Source organism: Pseudophryne corroboree, chromosome 1, assembly GCF_028390025.1.
Source record: "Pseudophryne corroboree isolate aPseCor3 chromosome 1, aPseCor3.hap2, whole genome shotgun sequence".
NCBI lineage: Eukaryota > Metazoa > Chordata > Amphibia > Anura > Myobatrachidae > Pseudophryne > Pseudophryne corroboree.
The window spans coordinates 652,943,237-652,968,121 of record NC_086444.1 but is presented as its reverse complement, the minus strand read 5'-3'; the positions used below and the strand labels follow the sequence as shown (position 1 = coordinate 652,968,121).

The 24,885-nt window shown below is 47.0% G+C and overlaps 1 protein-coding gene across 2 annotated transcripts in view; it reads left to right on the top strand.

Annotated features, from left to right (window-relative positions):
• The window catches only part of LOC134905680 (myoneurin-like), a 111,781-nt gene extending 97,752 nt beyond the window's left edge, over positions 1-14,029 (top strand). For both annotated transcript variants that reach the window (XM_063914650.1, XM_063914651.1), the window contains exons 4-6: positions 6,954-7,080; positions 12,784-12,892; positions 13,175-14,029. In XM_063914650.1, the coding sequence (XP_063770720.1) occupies positions 6,954-7,080; positions 12,784-12,892; positions 13,175-13,525 (587 nt within the window). In that variant the 3' untranslated portion in view covers positions 13,526-14,029. The remainder of the gene's footprint in view (positions 1-6,953; positions 7,081-12,783; positions 12,893-13,174) is intronic.
• Positions 14,030-24,885: the final 10,856 nt, after the last annotated feature.

Genomic DNA, 24,885 nt, shown 5'->3' with positions numbered 1-24,885 from the left:
TCTGTGGAATGCCCTCCCACGCACAATAAGACTCACCTCTAGTCTCCAAACCTATAAACGTTCCCTGAAAACTCACCTCTTCAGACAAGCCTATCAAATTCCAGACCCTCACACATAACCTTCAGTGCTTCCCTATCTAATTACATCCTCTCTGTATAATACACATAACCTTACATAGCTTCTCTTTCTTTACTCTCACTCCCTCTTGACCCTTGGCCAACATTGCAGGGTGATCATATCATGCCCATTAAGAACCTAGCAATCTGATGGACCATTATACATTAGGTAGCATCTATCCTTGTGTATCAATGCCTATTTCTCTGACGTCCTAGTGGATGCTGGGACTCCGTCAGGACCATGGGGAATAGCGGCTCCGCAGGAGACAGGGCACAAAATTTAAAAGTTTGACCACTAGGTGGTGTGTACTGGCTCCTCCCCCTATGACCCTCCTCCAAGCCTCAGTTAGGTTTTTGTGCCCGTCCGAGCAGGGTGCAATCTAGGTGGCTCTCCTAAAGAGCTGCTTAGAAAAAGTTTGTTAGGTTTTTTATTTTCAGTGAGTCCTGCTGGCAACAGGCTCACTGCAACGAGGGACTTAGGGGAGAAGAAGTGAACTCACCTGCGTGCAGGATGGATTTGCTTCTTAGGCTACTGGACACTAGCTCCAGAGGGACGATCACAGGTACAGCCTGGATGGGTCACCGGAGCCGCGCCGCCGACCCCCTTGCAGATGCCGAATAGAGAAGAGGTCCAGAAACCGGCGGCAGAAGACGTCTCAGTCTTCATGAGGTAGCGCACAGCACTGCAGCTGTGCGCCATTGCTCTCCGCACACTTCACACCAGCGGTCACTGAGGGTGCAGGGCGCTGGGGGGGGCGCCCTGGGCAGCAATGTAATATACCTATTCTGGCTAAAATATATCACATATAGCCCCTGGGGCTATATGGATGTATTTAACCCCTGCCAGGTTCCAAAAAAACCGGGAGAAGAAGCCCGCCGAAAAGGGGGCGGGGCCTACTCTCCTCAGCACACAGCGCCATTTTCCTGCCCAGCTCCGCTGCGAGGAAGGCTCCCAGGACTCTCCCCTGCACTGCGCTACAGAAACAGGGTAAAAACAGAGAGGGGGGGCACTTATTGGCGATATTTATAATATTTGAGCTGCTATAAAGGGAACACACTTTTTAAGGTTGTCCCTATATATATTTATAGCGCTTGGGTGTGTGCTGGCAAACTCTCCCTCTGTCTCCCCAAAGGGCTAGTGGGGTCCTGTCTTCTATCAGAGCATTCCCTGTGTGTCTGCTGTGTGTCGGTACGTGTGTGTCGACATGTATGAGGACGATGTTGGCGTGGAGGCGGAGCAATTGCCTGTAATGGTGATGTCACCCCCTAGGGAGTCGACACCAGAATGGATGGCTTTGTTTATGGAATTACGGGATAGTGTCAGCACGCTACAAAAGTCGGTTGACGACATGAGACAGCCGGCAAACCAGTTAGTACCTGTCCAGGCGTCTCAGACACCGTCAGGGGCTGTAAAACGCCCTTTACCTCAGTCGGTCGACACAGACCCAGACACTGACACTGAATCCAGTGTCGACGGTGAAGAAACAAACGTATTTTCCAGTAGGGCCACACGTTATATGATCACGGCAATGAAGGAGGCTTTGCATATCTCTGATACTGCAAGTACCACAAAAAGGGGTATTATGTGGGGTGTGAAAAAACTACCGATAGTTTTTCCTGAATCAGAGGAACTGAATGAAGTGTGTGATGAAGCGTGGGTTACCCCAGATAGAAAACTGCTAATTTCAAAGAAGTTATTGGCATTATACCCTTTCCCGCCAGAGGTTAGGGCGCGCTGGGAAACACCTCCTAGGGTGGATAAGGCGCTCACACGCTTATCAAAGCAAGTGGCGTTACCGTCTTCTGATACGGCCGCCCTCAAGGATCCAGCTGATAGGAGGCTGGAGAATACATTAAAAAGTATATACACACATACGGGTGTTATACTGAGACCAGCAATCGCCTCAGCCTGGATGTGCAGTGCTGGCGTGGCTTGGTCGGAGTCACTGTCTGAAAATATTGATACCCTGGATAGGGACAGTATTTTACTGACTATAGAGCAGTTAAAGGATGCATTTCTTTATATGCGAGATGCACAGAGAGATATTTGCACTCTGGCATCAAGAGTAAGTGCGATGTCCATATCTGCCAGAAGAAGTTTATGGACGCGCCAGTGGTCAGGTGATGCGGATTCCAAACGAGGGACCTTACAAGCAGACTCAGGGGCGGTGGGGGGTCGCCTCAAACATTTCAGCGCACAGTGGGCTCACTCGCAGGTGGACCCCTGGATCCTGCAGGTAGTATCTCAGGGTTACAGGTTGGAATTCGAGAAGTCCCCTCCTCGCGGTTTCCTAAAGTCTGCTTTGCCAACGTCTCCCTCCGACAGGTCGACGGTATTGGAGGCCATTCACAAGCTGTATTCTCAGCAGGTGATAGTCAAGGTACCCCTCCTACAACAGGGACAGGGGTATTACTACACGCTATTTGTGGTACCGAAGCCGGACGGCTCGGTAAGACCGATTCTAAATCTAAAATCTCTGAACCTGTACATACAAAAATTCAAGTTCAAGATGGAGTCACTCAGAGCAGTGATAGCGAATCTGGAAGAAGGGGATTTTATGGTGTCCTTGGACATCAAGGATGCTTACCTTCATGTTCCAATTTGTCCTTCACACCAAGGGTACCTCAGGTTCGTGGTCCAAAACTGTCATTATCAGTTTCAGACGCTGCCGTTTGGATTGTCCACGGCACCCCGGGTCTTTACCAAGGTAATGGCCGAAATGATGATCCTTCTTCGAAGAGAAGGCGTCTTAATTATCCCTTACTTGGACGATCTCCTGATAAGGGCAAGATCCAGAGAACAGCTGGAGGTCGGAGTAGCACTAACCCAAGTAGTGCTCCAACAACACGGGTGGATTCTGAATTTTCCAAAATCCCAACTGATCCCGACGACACGTCTGTTGTTCCTAGGGATGATTCTGGACACTGTTCAGAAAAAGGTATTTCTTCCGGAGGAGAAAGCCAGGGAGTTATCCGATCTAGTCAGGAACCTCCTAAAACCAGGAAAAGTATCTGTGCATCAATGCACAAGAGTCCTGGGAAAAATGGTAGCTTCTTACGAAGCGATTCCATTCGGCAGATTCCATGCACGAACTTTTCAGTGGGATCTGCTGGACAAATGGTCCGGATCGCATCTGCAGATGCATCAGCGGATAAAATTGTCCACAAGGACAAGAGTGTCTCTGCTATGGTGGTTGCAGAGTGCTCATCTGTTAGAGGGCCGCAGATTCGGCATACAGAACTGGGTCCTAGTGACCACGGATGCCAGCCTGAGAGGCTGGGGAGCGGTCACACAGGGAAGAAACTTCCAGGGCGTGTGGTCAAGCCTGGAGACGTCTCTTCACATAAATATACTGGAGCTAAGAGCAATCTACAATGCTCTAAGCCTGGCAAAACCTCTGCTTCAGGGTCAGCCGGTGTTGATTCAGTCGGACAACATCACGGCAGTCGCCCACGTAAACAGACAGGGCGGCACAAGAAGCAGGAGGGCAATGGCAGAAGCTGCAAGGATTCTCCGCTGGGCAGAAAATCATGTGTTAGCACTGTCAGCTGTGTTCATCCCGGGAGTGGACAACTGGGAAGCAGACTTCCTCAGCAGACACGATCTGCACCCGGGAGAGTGGGGACTTCATCCAGAAGTCTTCCACATGATTGTGGTCCATTGGGAAAGACCAATGGTGGACATGATGGCGTCCCGCCTCAACAAAAAACTGGACAGGTATTGCGCCAGGTCAAGAGACCCTCAGGCAATAGCTGTAGACGCTCTGGTAACACCATGGGTGTACCAGTCAGTGTATGTGTTTCCTCCTCTGCCTCTCATACCAAAAGTACTGAGAATTATACGGCAAAGGGGAGTAAGAACGATACTCGTGGCTCCGGATTGGCCAAGAAGAACTTGGTACCCGGAACTTCAGGAGATGCTCACGGAAGATCCGTGGCCTCTACCTCTAAGACGGGACCTGCTTCAGCAGGGACCGTGTCTATTCCAAGACTTACCGCGGCTGCGTTTGACGGCATGGCGGTTGAACGCCGAATCCTAAGGGAAAAAGGCATTCCGGAAGAGGTCATCCCTACCCTGGTAAAAGCCAGGAAGGAGGTGACTGCACAACATTATCACCGCATTTGGAGAAAATATGTTGCGTGGTGTGAGGCCAGGAAGGCCCCGACGGAGGAATTTCAACTGGGTCGATTCCTACATTTCCTGCAAACAGGATTGTCTATGGGCCTCAAATTAGGGTCCATTAAGGTTCAAATTTCGGCCCTGTCGATTTTCTTCCAGAAAGAATTGGCTTCAGTTCCTGAAGTCCAGACTTTTGTAAAAGGAGTACTACATATACAGCCCCCGGTTGTGCCCCCAGTGGCACCGTGGGATCTTAATGTAGTTTGGGATTTTCTCAAATCCCATTGGTTTGAGCCACTCAAATCGGTGGATTTGAAATATCTTACATGGAAAGTAACCATGCTACTGGCCCTGGCTTCAGCCAGGAGAGTGTCAGAATTGGCGGCTTTATCGTATAAAAGCCCATATCTGATTTTCCATTCGGACAGGGCAGAACTGCGGACGCGTCCTCACTTTCTGCCTAAGGTGGTTTCAGCGTTTCACCTGAACCAGCCTATTGTGGTGCCTGCGGCTACTAGCGATTTGGAGGATTCCAAGTTGCTGGACGTTGTCAGAGCATTGAAAATATATATTTCAAGGACGGCTGGAGTCAGAAAATCTGACTCGCTGTTTATACTGTATGCACCCAACAAGCTGGGTGCTCCTGCTTCTAAGCAGACGATTGCTCGTTGGATTTGTAGCACAATTCAACTTGCACATTCTGTGGCAGGCCTGCCACAGCCTAAATCTGTCAAGGCCCATTCCACAAGGAAGGTGGGCTCATCTTGGGCGGCTGCCCGAGGGGTCTCGGCATTACAACTCTGCCGAGCAGCTACGTGGTCAGGGGAGAACACGTTTGTAAAATTCTACAAATTTGATACCCTGGCTAAAGAGGACCTGGAGTTCTCTCATTCGGTGCTGCAGAGTCATCCGCACTCTCCCGCCCGTTTGGGAGCTTTGGTATAATCCCCATGGTCCTGACGGAGTCCCAGCATCCACTAGGACGTCAGAGAAAATAAGATTTTACTTACCGATAAATCTATTTCTCGTAGTCCGTAGTGGATGCTGGGCGCCCATCCCAAGTGCGGATTGTCTGCAATACTTGTACATAGTTATTGTTACAAAAAAATCGGGTTGTTATTGTTGTGAGCCGTCTGTTCAGAGGCTCCTACGTTTGTCATACTGTTAACTGGGTTCAGATCACAAGTTGTACGGTGTGATTGGTGTGGCTGGTATGAGTCTTACCCGGGATTCAAAATCCTTCCTTATTGTGTACGCTCGTCCGGGCACAGTATTCTAACTGAGGCTTGGAGGAGGGTCATAGGGGGAGGAGCCAGTACACACCACCTAGTGGTCAAACTTTTACATTTTGTGCCCTGTCTCCTGCGGAGCCGCTATTCCCCATGGTCCTGACGGAGTCCCAGCATCCACTACGGACTACGAGAAATAGATTTATCGGTAAGTAAAATCTTATTTTCCCTATAGATTGTAAGCTTGCGAGCAGGCTTTCCTACCTCTATATCTGTCTGTTTTTACCCAGTTTTTTCCCATTACTGTTGTTCTAATTGTAAAGCGCAACGGAATATGCTGCGCTATATAAGAAACTGCTAATAAATAAATAAATACATACATAATAAAAATAAATTATATATCTATTGGAAGGCTTAGGCTTAACTTAACTTTAGTGTAAGGGTGTTCATTTATCGAAATCTAATTAGTGATTACAATAAAAACAAACAAAACTGATGTGCGTCCTGCAAGATAACGGTATCCGGTCTTTAGATCTACATGAAAAAAGTCTACCGTCAATAGGTCGACCACTAATGGTAGACATGCATTAGGTCAACAGGGTCAAAAGGTCAACATGTAAAAGGTAGACAGTTCAAAAGATCGACAGGATCAAAAGGTTGACATGACAATGGTCGACACAATTGAAAAAAATGTGTACAGAATTTGCTGTATTGGAAAGTACTACCACTGGCATAAAAATAACCTGCCCCTTGCAGGGGCTTCATTCAGTTTATGTTTTGTTTTTTAATAGGGTGCTACTTGTTAACGGTTGCATTTTATAAGGTGACCTCTCAGAGACAGGACCCTAGCTACAAAAACAGAAGCATCTTAAAACCCCAATAGAACAGGATGTTTTGTGTCTTTTTGTCCTTTTATTGAGTGGTGGTTTTTGCATTTTTATTTTAATGTACACCGTTCTTGTTGATCTCTTGAGCAAGTTTTTCTAACAACACTGAGTTTGACCCTAATTATGACTTGTTTCAGCCTCCATGTTTTGTATTAGTTCCCAAGGCTCTCATCGCAACAAAGGAAACCTCTGTAATATTTCTGTTAAAATCTGTATTTTGGCCAGTAATACTATGTTAACACTTCTGTTGAGTTTGAACTGTTGAATTTTAAACATATTGCTAAAACTAGTTTCTGTATTGTAAACATTGGTGGTGGGGGGGGGGGGGGGGGGTTCTGGTACAGTATGTGCCTCAGCTAACAGGAAGCACATAAAGCTGTTTCAATACATTTGTCCAGCCCACCAGACATTTAGATCTGCCCAGTTTTGACTTTTGCTTGTGTAAAAATAATTGGCTCTAGCTCAAGCCAGATATCAGAAAGTTGCAGTGGCTAGCTTTACACCAGAAAAAAATGTCATACCATAGCACCAAATGTTTTATATTTTTCATACTTTGTAATATTTTCTTAATAATCAAATAACTTATTTTTGTTTTTTGCAGATGATCTCACCCAACACGTTCGAGTGAAACACATAGAAGCCACAACTGGGAAACCTCCATTGCTTCAACTCTGTGAATTTTGTGGCCAAGCTGTGAAACATTATAAAAGCCACAAAATATTCTGCAGGTATAACCTAATGCTAGAACCATCATAATCAGGCCTGGACAGCCTCTGTCTTTCTAGGTGCTGTAGTACCAGACCTGTAGTGAGGCCTGATCTGAGTGATTGTGCTGTAAATCCCCTTAGGTTGTAGTGAAGGGTAACACACTGAATGCAGCTTCCCATAATACTCTTCATAGCAACATAGTTGTTGTTGTTGTTGTTGTTGTTTTTTTATTCCTACCTTATTGTAAAAATACATACAGTATTTTTATTTAATATGGGCTATGAACTTATTGGCTTTGATCTACATATTATTTTTTATATTTTTCCATTTAATTTTACATATTAAAAAAAAAAAAATCCTGCTTTGTGCACATTTAGACACACATGTTTATCAGTTGTTTAAATTCTACTCAAAATCTTTTTCTTTCTCCAGTCCTAAATAAATGTAAAAAATTATGTTTATACTCCAAATGGTTTCATGCGCATATGAATTCCCGCTAAGTGGTCTGTCGATGTTCTTGGAGTGAGATTTATTGAAAGACTTAAGGTGTGTACACACGGTGAGATCTTTGCTTTATATTTTGACTATATAGTCAAAATCGCACGGAGAGTTAGTGCAGACTTGCGACGCGCACTCCCGCGGGGTTGGTATCGCAAGGCTAGATAGACTGTGCAGGCAAGTCAATCTTGACTATATAGTGTACAATCTAGTACTAAGTATAGTCAAAATTGGCACTTAGTCAAAATCGTACATAGTCAAAATCAAAAGCACAGATAGTCAAAGTCTTTGCTTCTGGGCTCTAGGTCAGTTCAAGGGAAATCGCTCAGTCAGAATCGGCATAGTCAATATCTCACCGTGTGTATGCACTTAAAGATTGGCAAAGATATTGAACGGCTTTCCAGAATGTTTGTTATTTTACCATGTGGTGTTACCAAAAATCTATGTTGTGGACTATTTAGAAAAGGCTATTATGTTTGAGATATATATATATATATATATATATAATTGGGAGATAAAAGTGGCCCTGGAAAATTTCTAGAAGTGGCCTCGTGGGCGGCACCAAATCAATTGTAGGCGGGACCAATACCAAAGTAGGCGGGATTACTGCTTCAAAATGTAATGTAGGCGGAGTTGTGATTTGTGATGCGGTGTGCAGTGGTGATGGTACAGCTCCTGCTGCATTTGCTCTGCCCGACTCTGCTGCGTGCTTCCTGGTTGCTGGAATGCACTGTGGAGCGCACAGTGGCTACTTCCAGTGCTCTGGGTCTCCGCAGTCTTAATTTGTGGACCATTATTAGGCGCTGCATTATTAAAACATTACTAGGCGCAGTAGTCCTGATTTTTGTGCTCTTGTTCCAGGGGCCCTTGTGACCTTCGAGGCCCAGTGTCCCTATCACCCCCAAAGTTGCCGGGCCTAAAAATAGATCATCCCCTCCCTTTAGAACTAAATAACTCCCCTCTCTTCAGACAGATCATCTCCCTTAGCGTAGAATAGTCCCCTCAGACAGATCTTCTTTCCCTAGCACAGAATAACAAGTTAGATAATCTCCACTACAGAATATCCCTCATCATTGCCATCCTACACACACACACGGGTCAGTGCCAGCCTACACACGCACACACACTGGTTGAAGTGGAAATTTTGAAGTGGGGGTATGATAAAATGAAGGTTGCAATTATGCGTGCCCCTTCAGAAAAGGGCCATGGCCACTCAAAAGGGGGGGTGTCCTTTAGTGTAGTTTACCACAACATATACCCCTTATACACATTATGCACCACATTAGCAGGACCCCTTATACTATCTAGTTCTGGTGCCCCTTTCACATTATGCCACACGGTATGAGCCAAAATTCACATTATAGCACGCGGTATGAGCTAAAATTCACATTATAGCACACGGTATGAGCCGAAATTGACATCACGAGGAGAGACGTACAGCGACCGGCTTCCTGGCTGAGAGACTGTCAGTACGGGCGTGGCGGTGTTCAGGCAGGTGTATTTGAGCAGGGCTCATGGAGTTGGCGGGGGTGTAGGCGTGACTGCGCTGCTTGGTGCCGTGGAGGAGCGGGTATGGACGCCGACGTGTCTCTATCATGTCAGTGGATGAGATAGGGATGCGGATGTATGGCTCTTCTTGGTGTCACCCCATTGATGACTCTGTCGTGACGCCACTGATTAAACTTTCCACATTCAACTGGCAGCTGAAATGACTTGCAGCCAGCCAGGGAGTGACAGCAGAAGGTTGATATTGAGGTGTGCAATCAAGTTCAAGGCAGGTCCTCCCTAGGCTTCCTGAAGTAACGTAGCAGCTCTGTCTTTAGCCTACTCCCACTTCTGTCCCAGTAGCGCAAGCGGCAGAGCGGAGGCGTGATGACGTTATGGGACGGTGTGCATGGATTCTTCCAGGGGGGGGGGTGATGTTTGAGTCAGTAAGGGGGAGGGATGCGAACATAACTGTGCCGCGGTGGAGTCTTCTTGTTGCAGGCGGGGGTATATGATTTTGAGTCGGCGGGGGGTGCAATCGTAACTGTAGTGCTTGGTGCCGGACGGCAAATAGAGCACTGCAGATACAATCCCCCGCCTACAAGAAGATTCCATCTGCCGCGGCACAGTTATGATCACACTCAAACCCCCCCCCCAAGCAGGTGCGAGTGCGCCGCGGCCAGGTCCGTGATCTCTGACACACACATAGACTGTGTCAGTGAAAGTTTCATGAAGGGGATGCAGCAGGTGCGAGGTGTGCGGCTCATGTTCGGTGTCACCCCATTAAAGGGTGACACCCAGGTGCGGGCCGCACCCGCCTCATGACGCCTCTGGATACAATTATGATTTGAGGGTGAGCCAGGACAATCTAACCAGTTTGCAGTTTCCTTTCTCTGAAGATCCACTGAGCAGAGGCTGACAATGAGCGAGGAATGCAACATGCGTGATAGGTCACATTCTAGGAATGCCGCACCAACCACATTGTGATTTACATTACTGGACACAATGCATACATTTAATAAGACTTCCAGATATATTACACCTCACACTTCCAGACATATCACACCTCACACCTCCAAATATGATAGAACACCTCATACCCACAGACATATTACATCTCATACCCCCATACATAATATTACACCTCATAACCCCAGATATAATTGTACACCTCACACCCCAGACATATTACACCTCATACCCAAAGACATTTTACACCTCATACCTCCAAATATAACATTACACCCCATACCTAGAATTCCCAGATATAATATTACACTCAAAACCTCATATCCTCAGACATAAAATTAGACCTCATACCCCCAAGATATATTACACCCCATACCCTACTCTATACCCCCAGACATAATACTGTAACAGCATGTTGCTCCCAGGCAGGACATTTCACAGCACCAACACAGGAAAGGAACATGCATTTAGGGAAGTAGTGTAGTCATACTCACTTCACCTCTCCTGCTGCAGGACGAGCACCCACCGTGGCCGCACCTTCTCTTCCCGCGCAAGGTCCGCACCGATGGTGTCTGTGGTCAGTCAGGAGGGTGGGGGCAGGCAAGCTCTCTAGGTAACCTCCAGTGGCCGCAGCGCAATGCCGCGCTCACAATTCATAAGCAAGCAGCCTGGTGACGCGGAGGGGGGTGGCGGGCCGGCTCCCCTAATAGCGGCCAGTGGCCGCGGCTCTCACAAGCTGCAGGGTCACGTGATAGGGGGCGGGCCGACTCTCCTGGTAGCGGCCAATGGCTGCGGCACTAACAAGCTGCCTGGTGACGCGGAGGGAGGGCGGGCTGGCTCTCCTGAGAAGCGGCCAGCGGTGCTCAAAATGTATAAGGAGGGGGCGGGGCCGCAGAGGACAGCACGCTCCAATCGGCCCACCGGGGGATTCCCCAGTAAACCCGATGGCCAATCCGGGCCTGTATATACTCCTCCTAGCTCCGACACTCCAAAGACTCCTCGTGTGTAAGACGCGCCCGGTGCCCTCCTCTATGCAGTACACACCGACTGCACGCTGTATAGCTCCCCACTGGCAGCACTCAGACTGGTTCAATAACGACAGTAAGCGGCTGCTTGTAGACAGTCTACAAGCAGCCGCTTACTGTCGTTATTGAACCAGTCTGAGTGCCGCCAGTGAGGAGCCATATATATATATATATATATATATATATATATATATATATAGAGAGAGAGAGAGAGAGATTTATATATCCATCAGCCATAATATTCAAACCACCTGTCTAATATTATGTAAGACATCCTCGTGCCAACAAAACAGCTCTGGCCCGTCAAGGCATGGACTCCACAAGACCTATGAAGGTGTCCTGTGGTATATGGCACCAAGATGTTAGCAGCAGATCCTTTAAGTCCTGTAAGTTGCAAGGTGGGGCCTCCATTCCTTGGACTTGTTTCTCCAGTACATGCCAGAGATACGCAATCAGATTCAGATCTGGGAATTTATAGGCCAATTCAACACCTTGAGCTCTTTGTCATGTTCCTCAACCATTCCTGAACAATTTTTGCAGTGTGGCAGTGCACAGTAATGTAGAAACATAGAAACCTGGAATTTGATGGCAGATAAGATCCTCTTGGCCCATATAGTTTGCCATTCTGCAGAAAGAGGCCACTGCCATGAGGGAATACAGTTGCCATGAAGGGGTGTACTTGGTCTGCAACAGTGTTTAGGTAGATGGTACTTTTCAAAGTAACATCCTCATGAATGGAAGGACCCAAGGTTACCCAGCAGAACATTGCTCATAGCATCACACTGCCTCTGCCGACTTGTCTTTCTCCCAGTGCATCTTTGTGCCATCTCTTCCCCAGGTAAATGACACACATGCACCTGACAATTCACATGATGAAAAAGAAAACGTGATTCATCAGATCAGACCACCGTCTTCCATGGTCCAGTTCTGATGCTCACGTGCCCATTGTGGGCGCCTTTGCAGTTGGGCTGTGGTCAGCATAGGCACTCCCACCGGTCTGCGGCTACACAGCTCCATGCACAGCAAGCTGCAATGCACTGTGTTCTGGCATCTTTCTATCAAAGCCAGCATTAACTTTTTCAGCAATTTGTGCTACAGTAGCTCATGTGTAAGATAGGACCAGACAGTCTAGCCTTCTCTTTCCACATGCATCAATGAGCCTTGGGAGCCTGTGACTCTGTCACTGGTTTACTGGTTGTCCTTCCTTGGACCACGTTTGGTAGGTACTAACCACTCCATACCGGGAAAACATTACACAGGACCTACTGTTCTGTACATGTACTGACCCAGTCATCTAGCCATCACAATTTGGACCTTCTAAAAGTCACTCAGATCTTTAGGTTCACCCATTATTTCTGCTTCCAACACATCATCTTCAAGAACTCAGCATTTTACTTGCTGCCTAATATATCCCACCACTTGACAAGTACCAATGTAACAAGATAATCTCTGTTATTTACTTCTTCTGTCAGTTGTTTTAATGTTTTTGCTGATCTGTTGTATGTGTATATGTGTGTGTAAAGTATGATAGTTTTTTTTTACCCTTTGTGCCGCAATTTGACACTGGATTGCATCCCATGATTGCCATTGTCATGGAAAGTTAATGCCAATATCATTAATTGCCAATATCATTTTGTAACACATTTCCAAAATTAAACTGATACAGTTAATTATTTTTGGAGCAATTTGCTATAACACTTTAAGATAATATTGCTATTTTCTCTCTCATCCTGCTTTGTTATCCAGTGGAGTAAAGAAATTTAAGTGTGACTTTTGTGTACAGTCATTCCACCGGATCTCAGAACTAAAGCGGCACACGTGGACGCACACTGGGGAACTTCCATATCGCTGCAAAGTAAGTACTATCACTTGTAACACTGCAGCTGCAGTAAATGACCACAACCAGTGGATTACACTAAGATACTTCATGGCTCATTCTCTTTTGTGTTCATCCAATTTTCAAGACAAATAGGTCATACTCATTTGCAAACTGTCTCATTTGAAAATTGTATGACATTTGTTAATGTCATACAATTTTCCATATCAAATTTGTTATATTCAGACAAAAACTCTGTATTTCAAATTATATGGTATTTTGGTTGTCAGAATTCAGCTCTTTTTTTATGTTTTCTGATAGATTTGTGGGAAGGGCTGCAGGCATCCAAGTAACATGAAGAAGCACATTCGGACAGTGCATAAAGCAGACATGCGGGTGCAGATCAATAGAGAACATGCTTCCCCCAGGTTCTGCAAAAACAGGAGGCCTGCTGCAAAATTTTCAGCACAGATGTTACCGCAGACTTTACCTGCTAACCGCTCTTTGCCGGTGTCTGGCTCTGCTGCAGAACATGTTCACCAAACAGACTCCTCTGTGTCTCCTGTATCTCTTTCCTATATCTCCATCTTTACAGGTGATGAACACACAGCCACTGACTTTATACCATATGACTCTCACAATGCATCCCCTGAGGCTAGCAGGTCACTGTAACAGAGGACTCATTTTTAATGATGTCATTTATATTTGGAACAGGTTTGTGTAAAGGAAATTGGTGATGATCGCATAATAAGAATATTTTTCCATTTGTGTGCTGTGAAAATGTAGGATTTTGAACAGTGGATAAAGAAAGAGACGTGAATTAATAGGTACATCTATATGAAAGTAATAGATTAGGGTCTGAAGGTTGCCTGGTTTAGGTGGAAGACTATCAAAGACTGTCTGAGATGAACATTATACTAACCAACTTATTGTTGCTTATGCTGTACACAAACATTTTTGTGGCAAGTTGATTAATCCAGTCCTGCTGTGTACCCAGTCAGTAATTTCTGTGAATGTGTGGACCCTTGTATTGTAGGTGATATTTGCTAAGTATTTTATCATTTTGTAAAAAGTATGCCTGTCCAGGGCAGCAAATGTTAAGACAACATGATTGATGTCTAAAAATAACCAAAGTGTGATTTTTGAATCAAATTTGATTAAAAACATAATGCATTGCTATATGACATTATTATCTAAAGCAGACAAAGAGAAAAACACTGGGGTGAGAGGAGTGTTTAAACCCATCCATAAGATCACATATCTGCACTTATAATTTACTTGAAATCTACTGTATGTATCTCCGTCACTCACACCGCTACAGAAACTGTAAGTGACCCTTCCTGCAGCAGCAGATTGCCTGGGATTCATCTGCCTTTTACAGTGACATGTTGCAAGACAATTTACATTTTTTCTCTGACGTCCTAGTGGATGCTGGGCACTCCGTAAGGACCATGGGGAATAGCGGCTCCGCAGGAGACTGGGCACAAAAAGAAAGCTTTAGGACTACCTGGTGTGCACTGGCCCCTCCCCCTATGACCCTCCTCCAAGCCTCAGTTAGATTTTTGTGCCCGACCGAGCAGGGTGCAATCTAGGGGGCTCTCCTGAGCTTCTTAGATAAAAGGGACAATATTTTGCTGAAAATAGAGCATATAAAAGACGTGGTCTTATACATGCGTGATGCACAGAGGGATATTTGCCGGCTGGCATAAAAAATAAGCGCTAGGTCCATTGCCGCCAGACGGGGGTTATGGACTTGACAATGGTCAGGCGATGCCGACTCGAATCGGCACATGGAAGTTGCCCTATAAGGGGGTAAAACTGTTTGGGGATAGTTTTTCAGACCTCGTTTCCACAGCTACTGCTGGGAAATCAATTTTTTTGCCACAGGCTACCCCACAACAAAAGAAAGCACCGTATCATCAAGTACAGTCCTTTCGGCCCCAGAAAAGCAAGAGGGCTAGAGGCTCATCCTTTCTGCCGAGAGGCAAAGGTAGAGGAAAAAGCTGCAACACACAGCTAGTTCCCAAGAGCAGAAGTCCTCCATGCGTCCGGTAGGTCCACAGCATGGTGCTGGGGCTGCTCAGGCGGACCCGGGTACGGTGGGGGCCCGTCTCAGATATTTCATCGGACAGTGGGCTCTCTCACATGGATCCCTGGGTCCTTCAAGTAGGATCTCAGGGGTACAGGCTGAAGTTCGAGACGTTCTTCCCCCCGCCGTTTCCTAAAATCTGCCTTACCGGCACCTCCCTCTGCCAGGGAGACGGTGTTGGTGGATATTCAACACTATAATCACAACAAGTGATTGTCAAGGTGCCCCTCCTTCAGCAAGGAAGGGGTTACTATTCCACAGTGGTTGTGGTACCGAAACGGTTCGGTGAGACCCATCTTGAAATTAAAATACTTGAACTTTTATATCAGAAGATTCAAGTTCAAGATGGAATCGCTCAATGCGGTTATTACGAGCCTGGACGAGGGGGATTACAGGGTCTCCCTGTACATCAAGGATGCGTACCTGCATGTCCCCATTTACCCCCCTCACCAGGAGTACCTCAGATATGTGGTACAGGACTGTCACTATCAGTTACAGACGCGGCCGTTGGAGTTGTCCACGGCACCGAAGGTCTTTACCTAGGTAATGGCCGAAGTGACGATACTCCTTCGCAAGAAGGAAGTTTTTATTATCCCGTACTTGGACGATCTCCTGATAAAGGCGAGGTCCAAAGAACAGTTGATAGTGGGGGTAGCACTCTCTCGGGAAGTGCTACAACAGCACGACTGGATTCTCAATATTCCAAAGTCACAGCTGGTCCCGACGACACGTCTTCTGTTCCTGGGAATGTTTCTGAACGCAGACCAGAAAAGAGTGTTTCTTCCAGTGGAAAAAGCCGAGGAGTTGTCATCTCTAGTCAGAGACATCCTAAAACCAGGACAGGTGTCGGTACATCAATGCACACGAGTCCTGGGAAAAATGGTAGCTTCGTACGAAGCATAATTCCATTCGGAAGACTCCACGCAAGGGAAGAAATTTCCAAGGAGATTTCGCTTCACATAAATATTCTGCAGCTAAGGGCCATTTACAATACCCTAAGCCAAGCAAGGCCCCTGCTTCAGAACCAGCCGGTACTGATCCAATCAGACGACATCACGGCGGTCGCCCATGTAAACAGACAGGGTGGCACAAGAAGCAGGATGGCGATGGCAGAAGCCACAAGGATTCTCCGATGGGCGACCTACACCCAGGAGAATGGGGACTTCATCCAGAAGTTTTCCAAATGCGGGTAAACCGTTGGGAATGACCACGGGTGGACATGATGGCGTCCCGCCTCAACAAGAAGTTGAAAAGATATTGCGCCAGGTCAAGGGACCCTCAGGCGATCGCTGGGGACGCTCTAGTGACACCGTGGGTGTACCAGTCGGTTTATGTGTCTCCTCCTCTACCTCTCATACCCAAGGTACTGAGAATAATAAGAAGGCGAGGAGTGAAAACCATACTCGGGGTTCCGGATTGGCCATGAAGAGCTTGGTACCCGGAACTTCAAGAGATGCTGGCAGAGGACCCTTGGCCTCTGCCGCTCAGACAAGACCTGCTGCAGCAGGGACCCTGTCTGTTCCAAGACTTACCGCGGCTGCGTTTGACGGCATGGCGGTAGAACACCGGATCCTAAAGGAAAAGGGTATTCTGAAGGAAGTCATCCCTACCCTGATCATAGCCAGGAAGGATGTCACCGCAAGACATTATCGCCGCGTTTGGCGAAAATTTGTTGCTTGGTGGGAGGCCATGAAGGCCCCGACGGAGGAATTTCAACTATGTCGATTCCTGCACTTCCTGCAAGCAGGGGTGACGTTTGGGCCTTAAATTGGGGTCCATCAAGGTCCAGATTTCGGCTCTGTCGATTTTCTTCCAGAAAGAACTGGCTTCACTGCCTGAAGTTCAGACTTTGGTTAAAGGAGTACTACATATTCAGCCTCCTTTTGTGCCTCCTGTGGCACTTTTTGGATCTCAACGTGGTGTTGGATTTCCTAAAGTCGCATGGGTTGAGCCACTTAAAACCATGGAGCTAAAGTATCTTGCGTGGAAAGTGGTCATGCTGTTGGCCTTGGCCTTGGCCAGGCGTGTGTCAGAATTGGCGGCTTTGTCATGTAAAAGGCCTTATCTGATTTTCTATATGGATAGGGCAGAGTTGAGGACTCGTCCTCAGTTTCTCCCGAAGGTGGTCTCAGGTTTTCACTTGAACCAACCTATTGTGGTGCCTGCGGCTACTGGGGACTTGGAGGATTCCAAGTTGCTGGACGTAGTCAGGGCCCTGAAAATTTTATTTTTCCAGGACGGCTGGAGTCAGGAAAACTGACTCGCTGTTTATCCTGATGGCACCCAACAAGCTGGGTGCTCCTGCTTCTAAGCAGTCTATTGCGCGCTGGATTTGTAGCACTATTCAGCTGGCGCATTCTGCGGTAGGATTACCGCAGCCTAAATCAATAAAAGCCCATTCCACAAGGATGGTGGGCTCATCTTGGGCGGCTGCCCGAGGGGTCTCGGCTTTACAACTTTGCCGAGTAGCTACTTGGTCAGGGGCAAACACGTTTGCAAAATTCTATGAATTTGATACCCTGGCTGAGGAGGACCTGGAGTTCTCTCATTCGGTGCTGCAGAGTCATCCGCACTCTCCCGCCCGTTTGGGAGCTTTGGTATAATCCCCATGGTCCTTACGGAGTTCCCAGCATCCACTAGGACGTCAGAGAAAATAAGAATTTACTTACCGATAATTCTATTTCTCGTAGTCCGTAGTGGATGCTGGGCGCCCATCCTAAGTGCGGATTGTCTGCAATACTTGTACATAGTTATTGTTAACTAATCGGGTTCTTGTTGTGAGCCATCTATTCAGAGGCTCCTCTGTTATCATGCTGTTAACTGGGTTTCATATCACAAGTTGTACGGTGTGATTGGTGTGGCTGGTATGAGTCTTACCCGGGATTCAAAATCCTTCCTTATTGTGTACGCTCGTCCGGGCACAGTATCCTAACTGAGGCTTGGAGGAGGGTCATAGGGGGAGGGGCCAGTGCACACCAGGTAGTCCTAAAGCTTTCTTTTTGTGCCCAGTCTCCTGCGGAGCCGCTATTCCCCATGGTCCTTACGGAGTGCCCAGCATCCACTACGGACTACGAGAAATAGAATTATCGGTAAGTAAATTCTTATTATAAGTAGTATGACCAGAAAGGCAGTGAAAGTGCTTTAAATCCCACAGAATCATGACTTTCTGTTTATATTCTTAGGGCGAGATTCAAATGTTTGAAAAGTCGGTTGGGTGTGTGTTTTTTCCTGTCTATTAGATAGGAACAAACAGACTCCCAACTGACTTTTCAAACATTTGAATCTCCCCCTTAGTCTTTTTACAGTGTGCATTAAGTCAAGTAACAACAGAGAAGATATCTTTAATGATTTTGTGCAAATTGTCTAGTGTGAGACGATCTGGCCTCTGAAGACGTCATATCAGCCACTCCCATCTCTCTTTATTTATACATATATATGACTTTATGGGTGGTCTTCAGTATGCCGACTGTCGGGATCCCGGCGCACAGTATACCGGCGCCGGAATCCCGACAGCCGGCATACCGACACTTTTTCTCCCTCGTGGGGGTCCACGACCCCCCTGGAGGGAGAATAAAATAGCGCCACCGTGCCCGCAGCGTGGTGAGCGCAGCGAGCCCGCAAGGGGCTCATTTGCGCTCGCCACGCTGTCGGTATGCCGGCGGTCGGGCTTCCGGCGCCGGTATGCTTGTCGCCGGGAGCCCGGCCGCCGGCTTACCATACTACACCCGACTTTATATGTTTAAAAAAAAAATTCTTGGGTGCCCCATAACAAATTCCATACATGCATGGGAGATGGTGTCACTTGTGTAATGTAAAAAAAAAAATCTTGTCACGTGAGCTTGCAGGTTTTGTTTTTATATATATATATATATATATACTAGTATATCTCAAAACCAAGAGGCTCAAATAATGCAGCCTGTTTATTGTTTGTTATCTTTAAATTACACAGGTGACAGTGTGTGTGTGTGTGTGTGTGTGCGCGCGCGCGCGCTCTTTCCTAGTTCAGTGTTCATGTGATTAATCAGTACACCAATCATTCTCATTTCTATGTCTCTGCGTCCAGGGATTTTTCTGTGTCCAGGAATCGCAGGGTAGCCACTAGCCTCCCCTTAGCAGGGATGGTCCTCTGCAACTTGGTATTCTGCCTTTGGATGTATGGAGTCACCAGATGCAGTAACTCCTGAAAAGTGGCAGGAAATTGCGATAATCATTGGAATTATTCTCCTGAATCTCCATCAGCAAAGGCATGTGAGAGAAAGACACTCTCTGCAGCAGCCACTCCTTTGTCTAGCTGGACCTCTGCACTCTTCTCCTCTTCAGTGCCCTCTCCCTACTAACTAACATCTTATCCACAGTGTATGATACCAAAACTTGATAGTGCCTAGGATCCATCACATCTAAGTATAGAAGCACTTTGTTAAGGCAGTCAAACAGTACAGAGCAGTAAGCTGTCTACAGCATTCAGCAGGTACGGATGGTGTAATGGTTAGCATTACTGCCTCACAGCACTGATGTCATGGGTTCGATTCCCACCATGTCCCTAACTGTGCATAGTTTGTATATTCTCCCCATACTTGCATGGGTTTCCTCCGAGTGTTTTGGTTTCCTCCCACAATCCAAAAATATACTGGTAGGTTAATTGGATCCCAACACAAATTAACCCTAGTATGAATGTGTGTGTGAACATGTGGTAGGGAATATATGGGGTCATTCCGAGTTGATCGTAACTGCTAAATTTAGCACAGCTACGATCATGAACTCAGACATGCGGGGGGGGACGCCCAGCACAGGGCTAGTCCGCCCCGCATGTCAGTCCCGCCCCCCCAACCTCCCACCCCCCACAGAAGTGCCGGAAGCACTCCAAGAGTAGCTCCTGGCCAGCGCAGCTTTAGCGTGCTGGCCGGGAGCTACTCTTCGCTCCCCGGCCCGCAGCAGCTGCGTGTGACGTCACGCAGCCGCTGCGGGCCACTCCCCACACGATCCGGCAACGCCTGCGTTGCGCGGTTCTGACCCAATCACTACGCTGCGAAAAACTGCAGCGTGCGATCGGATCAGAATGACCCCCATAGGTTGTAAACTTTACTGGGGCAGGGACTGATGTGAATGGACAAATAGTCTCTAAAGCGCTACGGAATATGTGTGCGCTATATAAATAACTGGTAATAAATAAATAAACCAAGCCTCACTAGTCACCGAGCAGAACTGTAAAGACCTAAAATGGCGTTTTTGTTTTTCGTCCCTAGAAAGTACAGGCCATTAGTTAAATTTGGTGTTTTAAAAGCAAACGATATATCGTTAACGATTAAACAACCAAATGATGCAATATATAGTGTTCGGTCATTTGAAGGATTGCACAGTGTGTGCGCACTATGGTGGTGTTTCAGACCTGCGTTTTTTCGCACACCTACGAACAATAACTCTGACATGCGGTGTGATGCCCAGCAAGGGCAATTCTACCCCTCATGCCGGATCCAACCCCCCTTGCAGACATGCGAAAGAGTCATGCGGCCTGTCAATCAGGCAGGTGATCGCACAAGTGAGATGCCGTCGCATCTCACTGTGTGCGTACATGCAGTGCAGCTTCTGCGCATGCGCACACTTCACCGGCCATCAGACTGTGAATGCTGCCGCAGCAGCGTTCCAGTCTGAATTAAGCCCTATATCGTTTGTTCTGGGGATGAAGGGAAATCATGACGAGTATTGTGTCGTTTGCACATCATCTAGTGTGTACCCAGCTTTAGTGTAATAAATGTAACACATTGATGCTTGAAGCATTATTTGAAATATATTTTTGTATATTATAACATTTTTCTAAAAATGACAGCTAATAGTAGAGAGAGCTCTTCATAATCGTCCCTCACACAATTATGTTTTAACCTAATATATTGCGATAGCAGTATTATTAATAAATACTTTGTAAGTATCTGGGGGGAAAAACTGTACATGGCCATCTCAGAGAAGGTTATCAAGGATATACAGATACGATGAGTCAATATACACTGCTCAAAAAAATAAAGGGAACACTAAAATAACACATCCTAGATCTGAATTAATGAAATATTCTTATTAAATGCTTTGTTCTTTACATAGTTGAATGTGCTAACAACAAAACCACACAAAAATTATTAATGGAAATCAAATTTATTAACCCATGGAGGTCTGGATTTGGAGTCACACTCAAAATTAAAGTGGAAAAACACACTACAGGCTGATCCAACTTTGATGTAATGTCCTTAAAACAAGTCAAAATGAGGCTCAGTAGTGTGTGTGGCCTCCACGTGCCTGTATGACCTCCCTACAACGCCTGGGCATGCTCCAGATGAGGTGGCAGATGGTCTCTTGAGGGATCTCCTCCCAGACCTGGACTAAAGCATCCGCCAACTCCTGGACAGTCTGTGGTGCAACGTGGCGTTGGTGGATGGAGCGAGACATGATGTCCCAGATGTGCTCAATTGGATTCAGGTCTGGGGAACGGGCGGGCCAGTCCATAGCATCAATGCCTTCGTCTTGCAGGAACTGCTGACACACTCCACCCACGTGAGGTCTAGCATTGTCTTGCAATAGGAGGAACCCAGGGCCAACCGCACCAGCATATGGTCTCACAAGGGGTCTAAGGATCTCATCTCGGTACCTAATGGCAGTCAGGCTACCTCTGGCGAGAACATGGAGGGTTGTGCGGCCCCCCAAAGAAATGCCACCCCACACCATTACTGACCCACTGCCAAACCGGTCATGCTGGAGGATGTTGCAGGCAGCAAAACGTTCTCCTTGGCGTCTCCAGACTCTGTCATGTCTGTTACATGTGCTCAGTGAGAACCTGCTTTCATCTGTGAAGAGCACAGGGCGCCAGTGGCGAATTTGCCAATCTTGGTGTTCTCTGGCAAATGCCAAACGTCCTGCACGGTGTTGGGCTGTAAGCACAACCCCCACCTGTGGACGTCGGGCCCTCATACCACCCTCATGGAGTCTGTTTCTGATCATTTGAGTAGACACATGCACATTTGTGGCTTGCTGGAGGTCATTTTGCAGGGCTCTGGCAGTGCTCCTCCTGTTCCTCCTTGCACAAAGGCGGAGGTAGCGGTCTTGCTGCTGGGTTGTTGCCCTCCTACGGCCTCCTCCACGTCTCCTGATGTACTGGCCTGTCTCCTGGTAGCGCCTCCATGCTCTGGACACTACGCTTACAGACACAGCAAACCTTCTTGCCACAGCTACATTGATGTGCCATCCTGGATGAGCTGCACTACCTGAGCCACTTGTGTGGGTTGTAGACTCCGTCTCATGCTACCACTAGAGTGAAAGCACCACCAGCTTTCAAAAGTGACCAAAACATCAGCCAGAAAGCATAGGAGCTGAGAAGTGGTCTGTGGTCACCACCTGCAGAACAACTCCTTTATTGGGGGTGTCTTGCTAATTGCCTATAATTTCCACCTGTTGTCTATTCCATTTGCACAACAGCATGTGAAATTGATTGTCAATCAGTGTTGCTTCCTAAGTGGACAGTTTGATTTCACAGAAGTGTGATTGACTTGGAGTTACATTGTGTTGTTTAAGTGTTCCCTTTATTTTTTTTTTGAGCAGTGTGTGTATATATATATATATATATATAGCATATAGTGTGTGAACTACATCAAAGTCGTGGACAAACTGATTACTTTAATAACACATTTCACCTGTAAACTACCTATTAGAGAATACGTGTATAAAAGATTCACATGGCATTTGATCTGATGTACATACAAATTTGCCAAAAAAAAATAAGGCAATTGAGATACTTGGGGGTAAATTTACTAAAGTGGGAGATTTTTAGAACTGGTGATGTTGCCCATAGCAACCAATCAGATTATATCTATTATTTGCTAGAAGCAGCTAGATAAATGGTAAGTAGAATCTGATTGGTTGCCATGGGCAACATCACCAGTTCTAAAAATCTCCCACCTTAGTAAATTTACCCCTTGGTTGTAAAAACAAAAACATGAATTCAAAGAGAGAAAAATATATTTCTCTGACGTCCTAGTGGATGCTGGGTACTCCGTAAGGACCATGGGGAATAGACGGGCTCCGCAGGAGACTGGGCACTCTAAAAGAAAGATTAGGTACTATCTGGTGTGCACTGGCTCCTCCCTCTATGCCCCTCCTCCAGACCTCAGTTAGAATCTGTGCCCGGCCCGAGCTGGTTGCACACTAGGGGCTCTCCTGAGCTTCTAGAAAAGAAAGTATTTGTTAGGTTTTTTATTTTCAGTAAGATCTGCTGGCAACAGCTAGATAAATGGTAAGTAGAATCTGATTGGTTGCCATGGGCAACATCACCAGTTCTAAAAATCTCCCATCTTAGTAAATTTACCCCTTGGTTGTAAAAACAAAAACATGAATTCAAAGAGAGAAAAATATATTTCTCTGACGTCCTAGTGGATGCTGGGTACTCCGTAAGGACCATGGGGAATAGACGGGCTCCGCAGGAGACTGGGCACTCTAAAAGAAAGATTAGGTACTATCTGGTGTGCACTGGCTCCTCCCTCTATGCCCCTCCTCCAGACCTCAGTTAGAATCTGTGCCCGGCCCGAGCTGGTTGCACACTAGGGGCTCTCCTGAGCTTCTAGAAAAGAAAGTATTTGTTAGGTTTTTTATTTTCAGTAAGATCTGCTGGCAACAGACTCACTGCTACGAGGGACTGAGGGGAGAGAAGCAAACCTACCTGCTTGCAGCTAGCTTGGGCTTCTAAGGCTACTGGACACCATTAGCTCCAGAGGGATCGAACACAGGGCCCGACCTGGATCGTCCGCAGCTGTGCGCCATTGATCCCTATGCACACCACACACTCCGGTCACTGATGGGTGCTGGGGGGGGGGGGGGGCGCCCTGGGCAGCAATTAGAGTACCTTACATGGCTAATTGACACATAATACAGCTTTTAAGCTGTATATGTGCATAATCCCCCGCCATTATACAGATAAAACAGCGGGAGAAGTCCGCCGAGAAGGGGGCGGGGCTATCTTCCTCAGCACACCGGCGCCATTTTCTCTTCACAGCTCCGCTGGAAGACAGCTCCCCAGGCTCTACCCTGCAGTTTCCAGGCTTCAAGGGTAAAAAAGAGAGGGGGGGCACTAAATTTAGGCGCAAACTATATATAAAAGCAGCTGTAGGGAAAATCGCTTTTGTTAGTGTAAATCCCTGATTATATAGCGCTGTGGTGTGTGCTGGCATACTCTCTCTCTCTGTCTCCCCAAAGGACTTTGTGGGGTCCTGTCCTCAGTCAGAGCATTCCCTGTGTGTGTGCGGTGTGTCGACATGTTTGATGAGGAGGGTTACGTGGAGGCGGAGCAGGAGCCGATAAGTGTGATGTCACCCCCTGCGGGGCCGACACCGGAGTGGATGGATATGTGGAAGGTTTTAACCGACAGTGTCAACTCCTTACATAAAAGGTTTGACAACGTGACAGCCATGGGACAGTCGGCATCTCAGCCCGCACCTGCCCAGGCGTCTCAGAGGCCATCAGGGGCTCAAAAACGCCCGCTGACTCAGGTGGCAGACACAGATGTCGACACGGAGTCTGACTCCAGTGTCGACGAGGATGAGATAAATGAACAGTCCACAAGGGCCATCCAATGTATGATTACGGCTATGAAAAATGTTTTACACATTGCTGACATAAACCCGGTTACCACAAAAAAGGATATTATGTTTGGGGAGAAAAAGCAGCCAGTGACTTTTCCCCCATCTGATGAGTTGAATGAACTGTGTGAAGAAGCGTGGTGTTCCCCTGATAAGAAACTAGTAATTTCTAAGAGGTTACTGACGGCGTACCCTTTCCCGCCAACGGATAGGTTACGTTGGAAAATATCCCCTAGGGTGGACAAGGCGCTCACACGTTTATCTAAAAAGGTGGCACTGCCGTCTCAGGATACGGCCGCCTTAAAGGAGCCTGCAGATAGAAAGCAGGAGGCTAT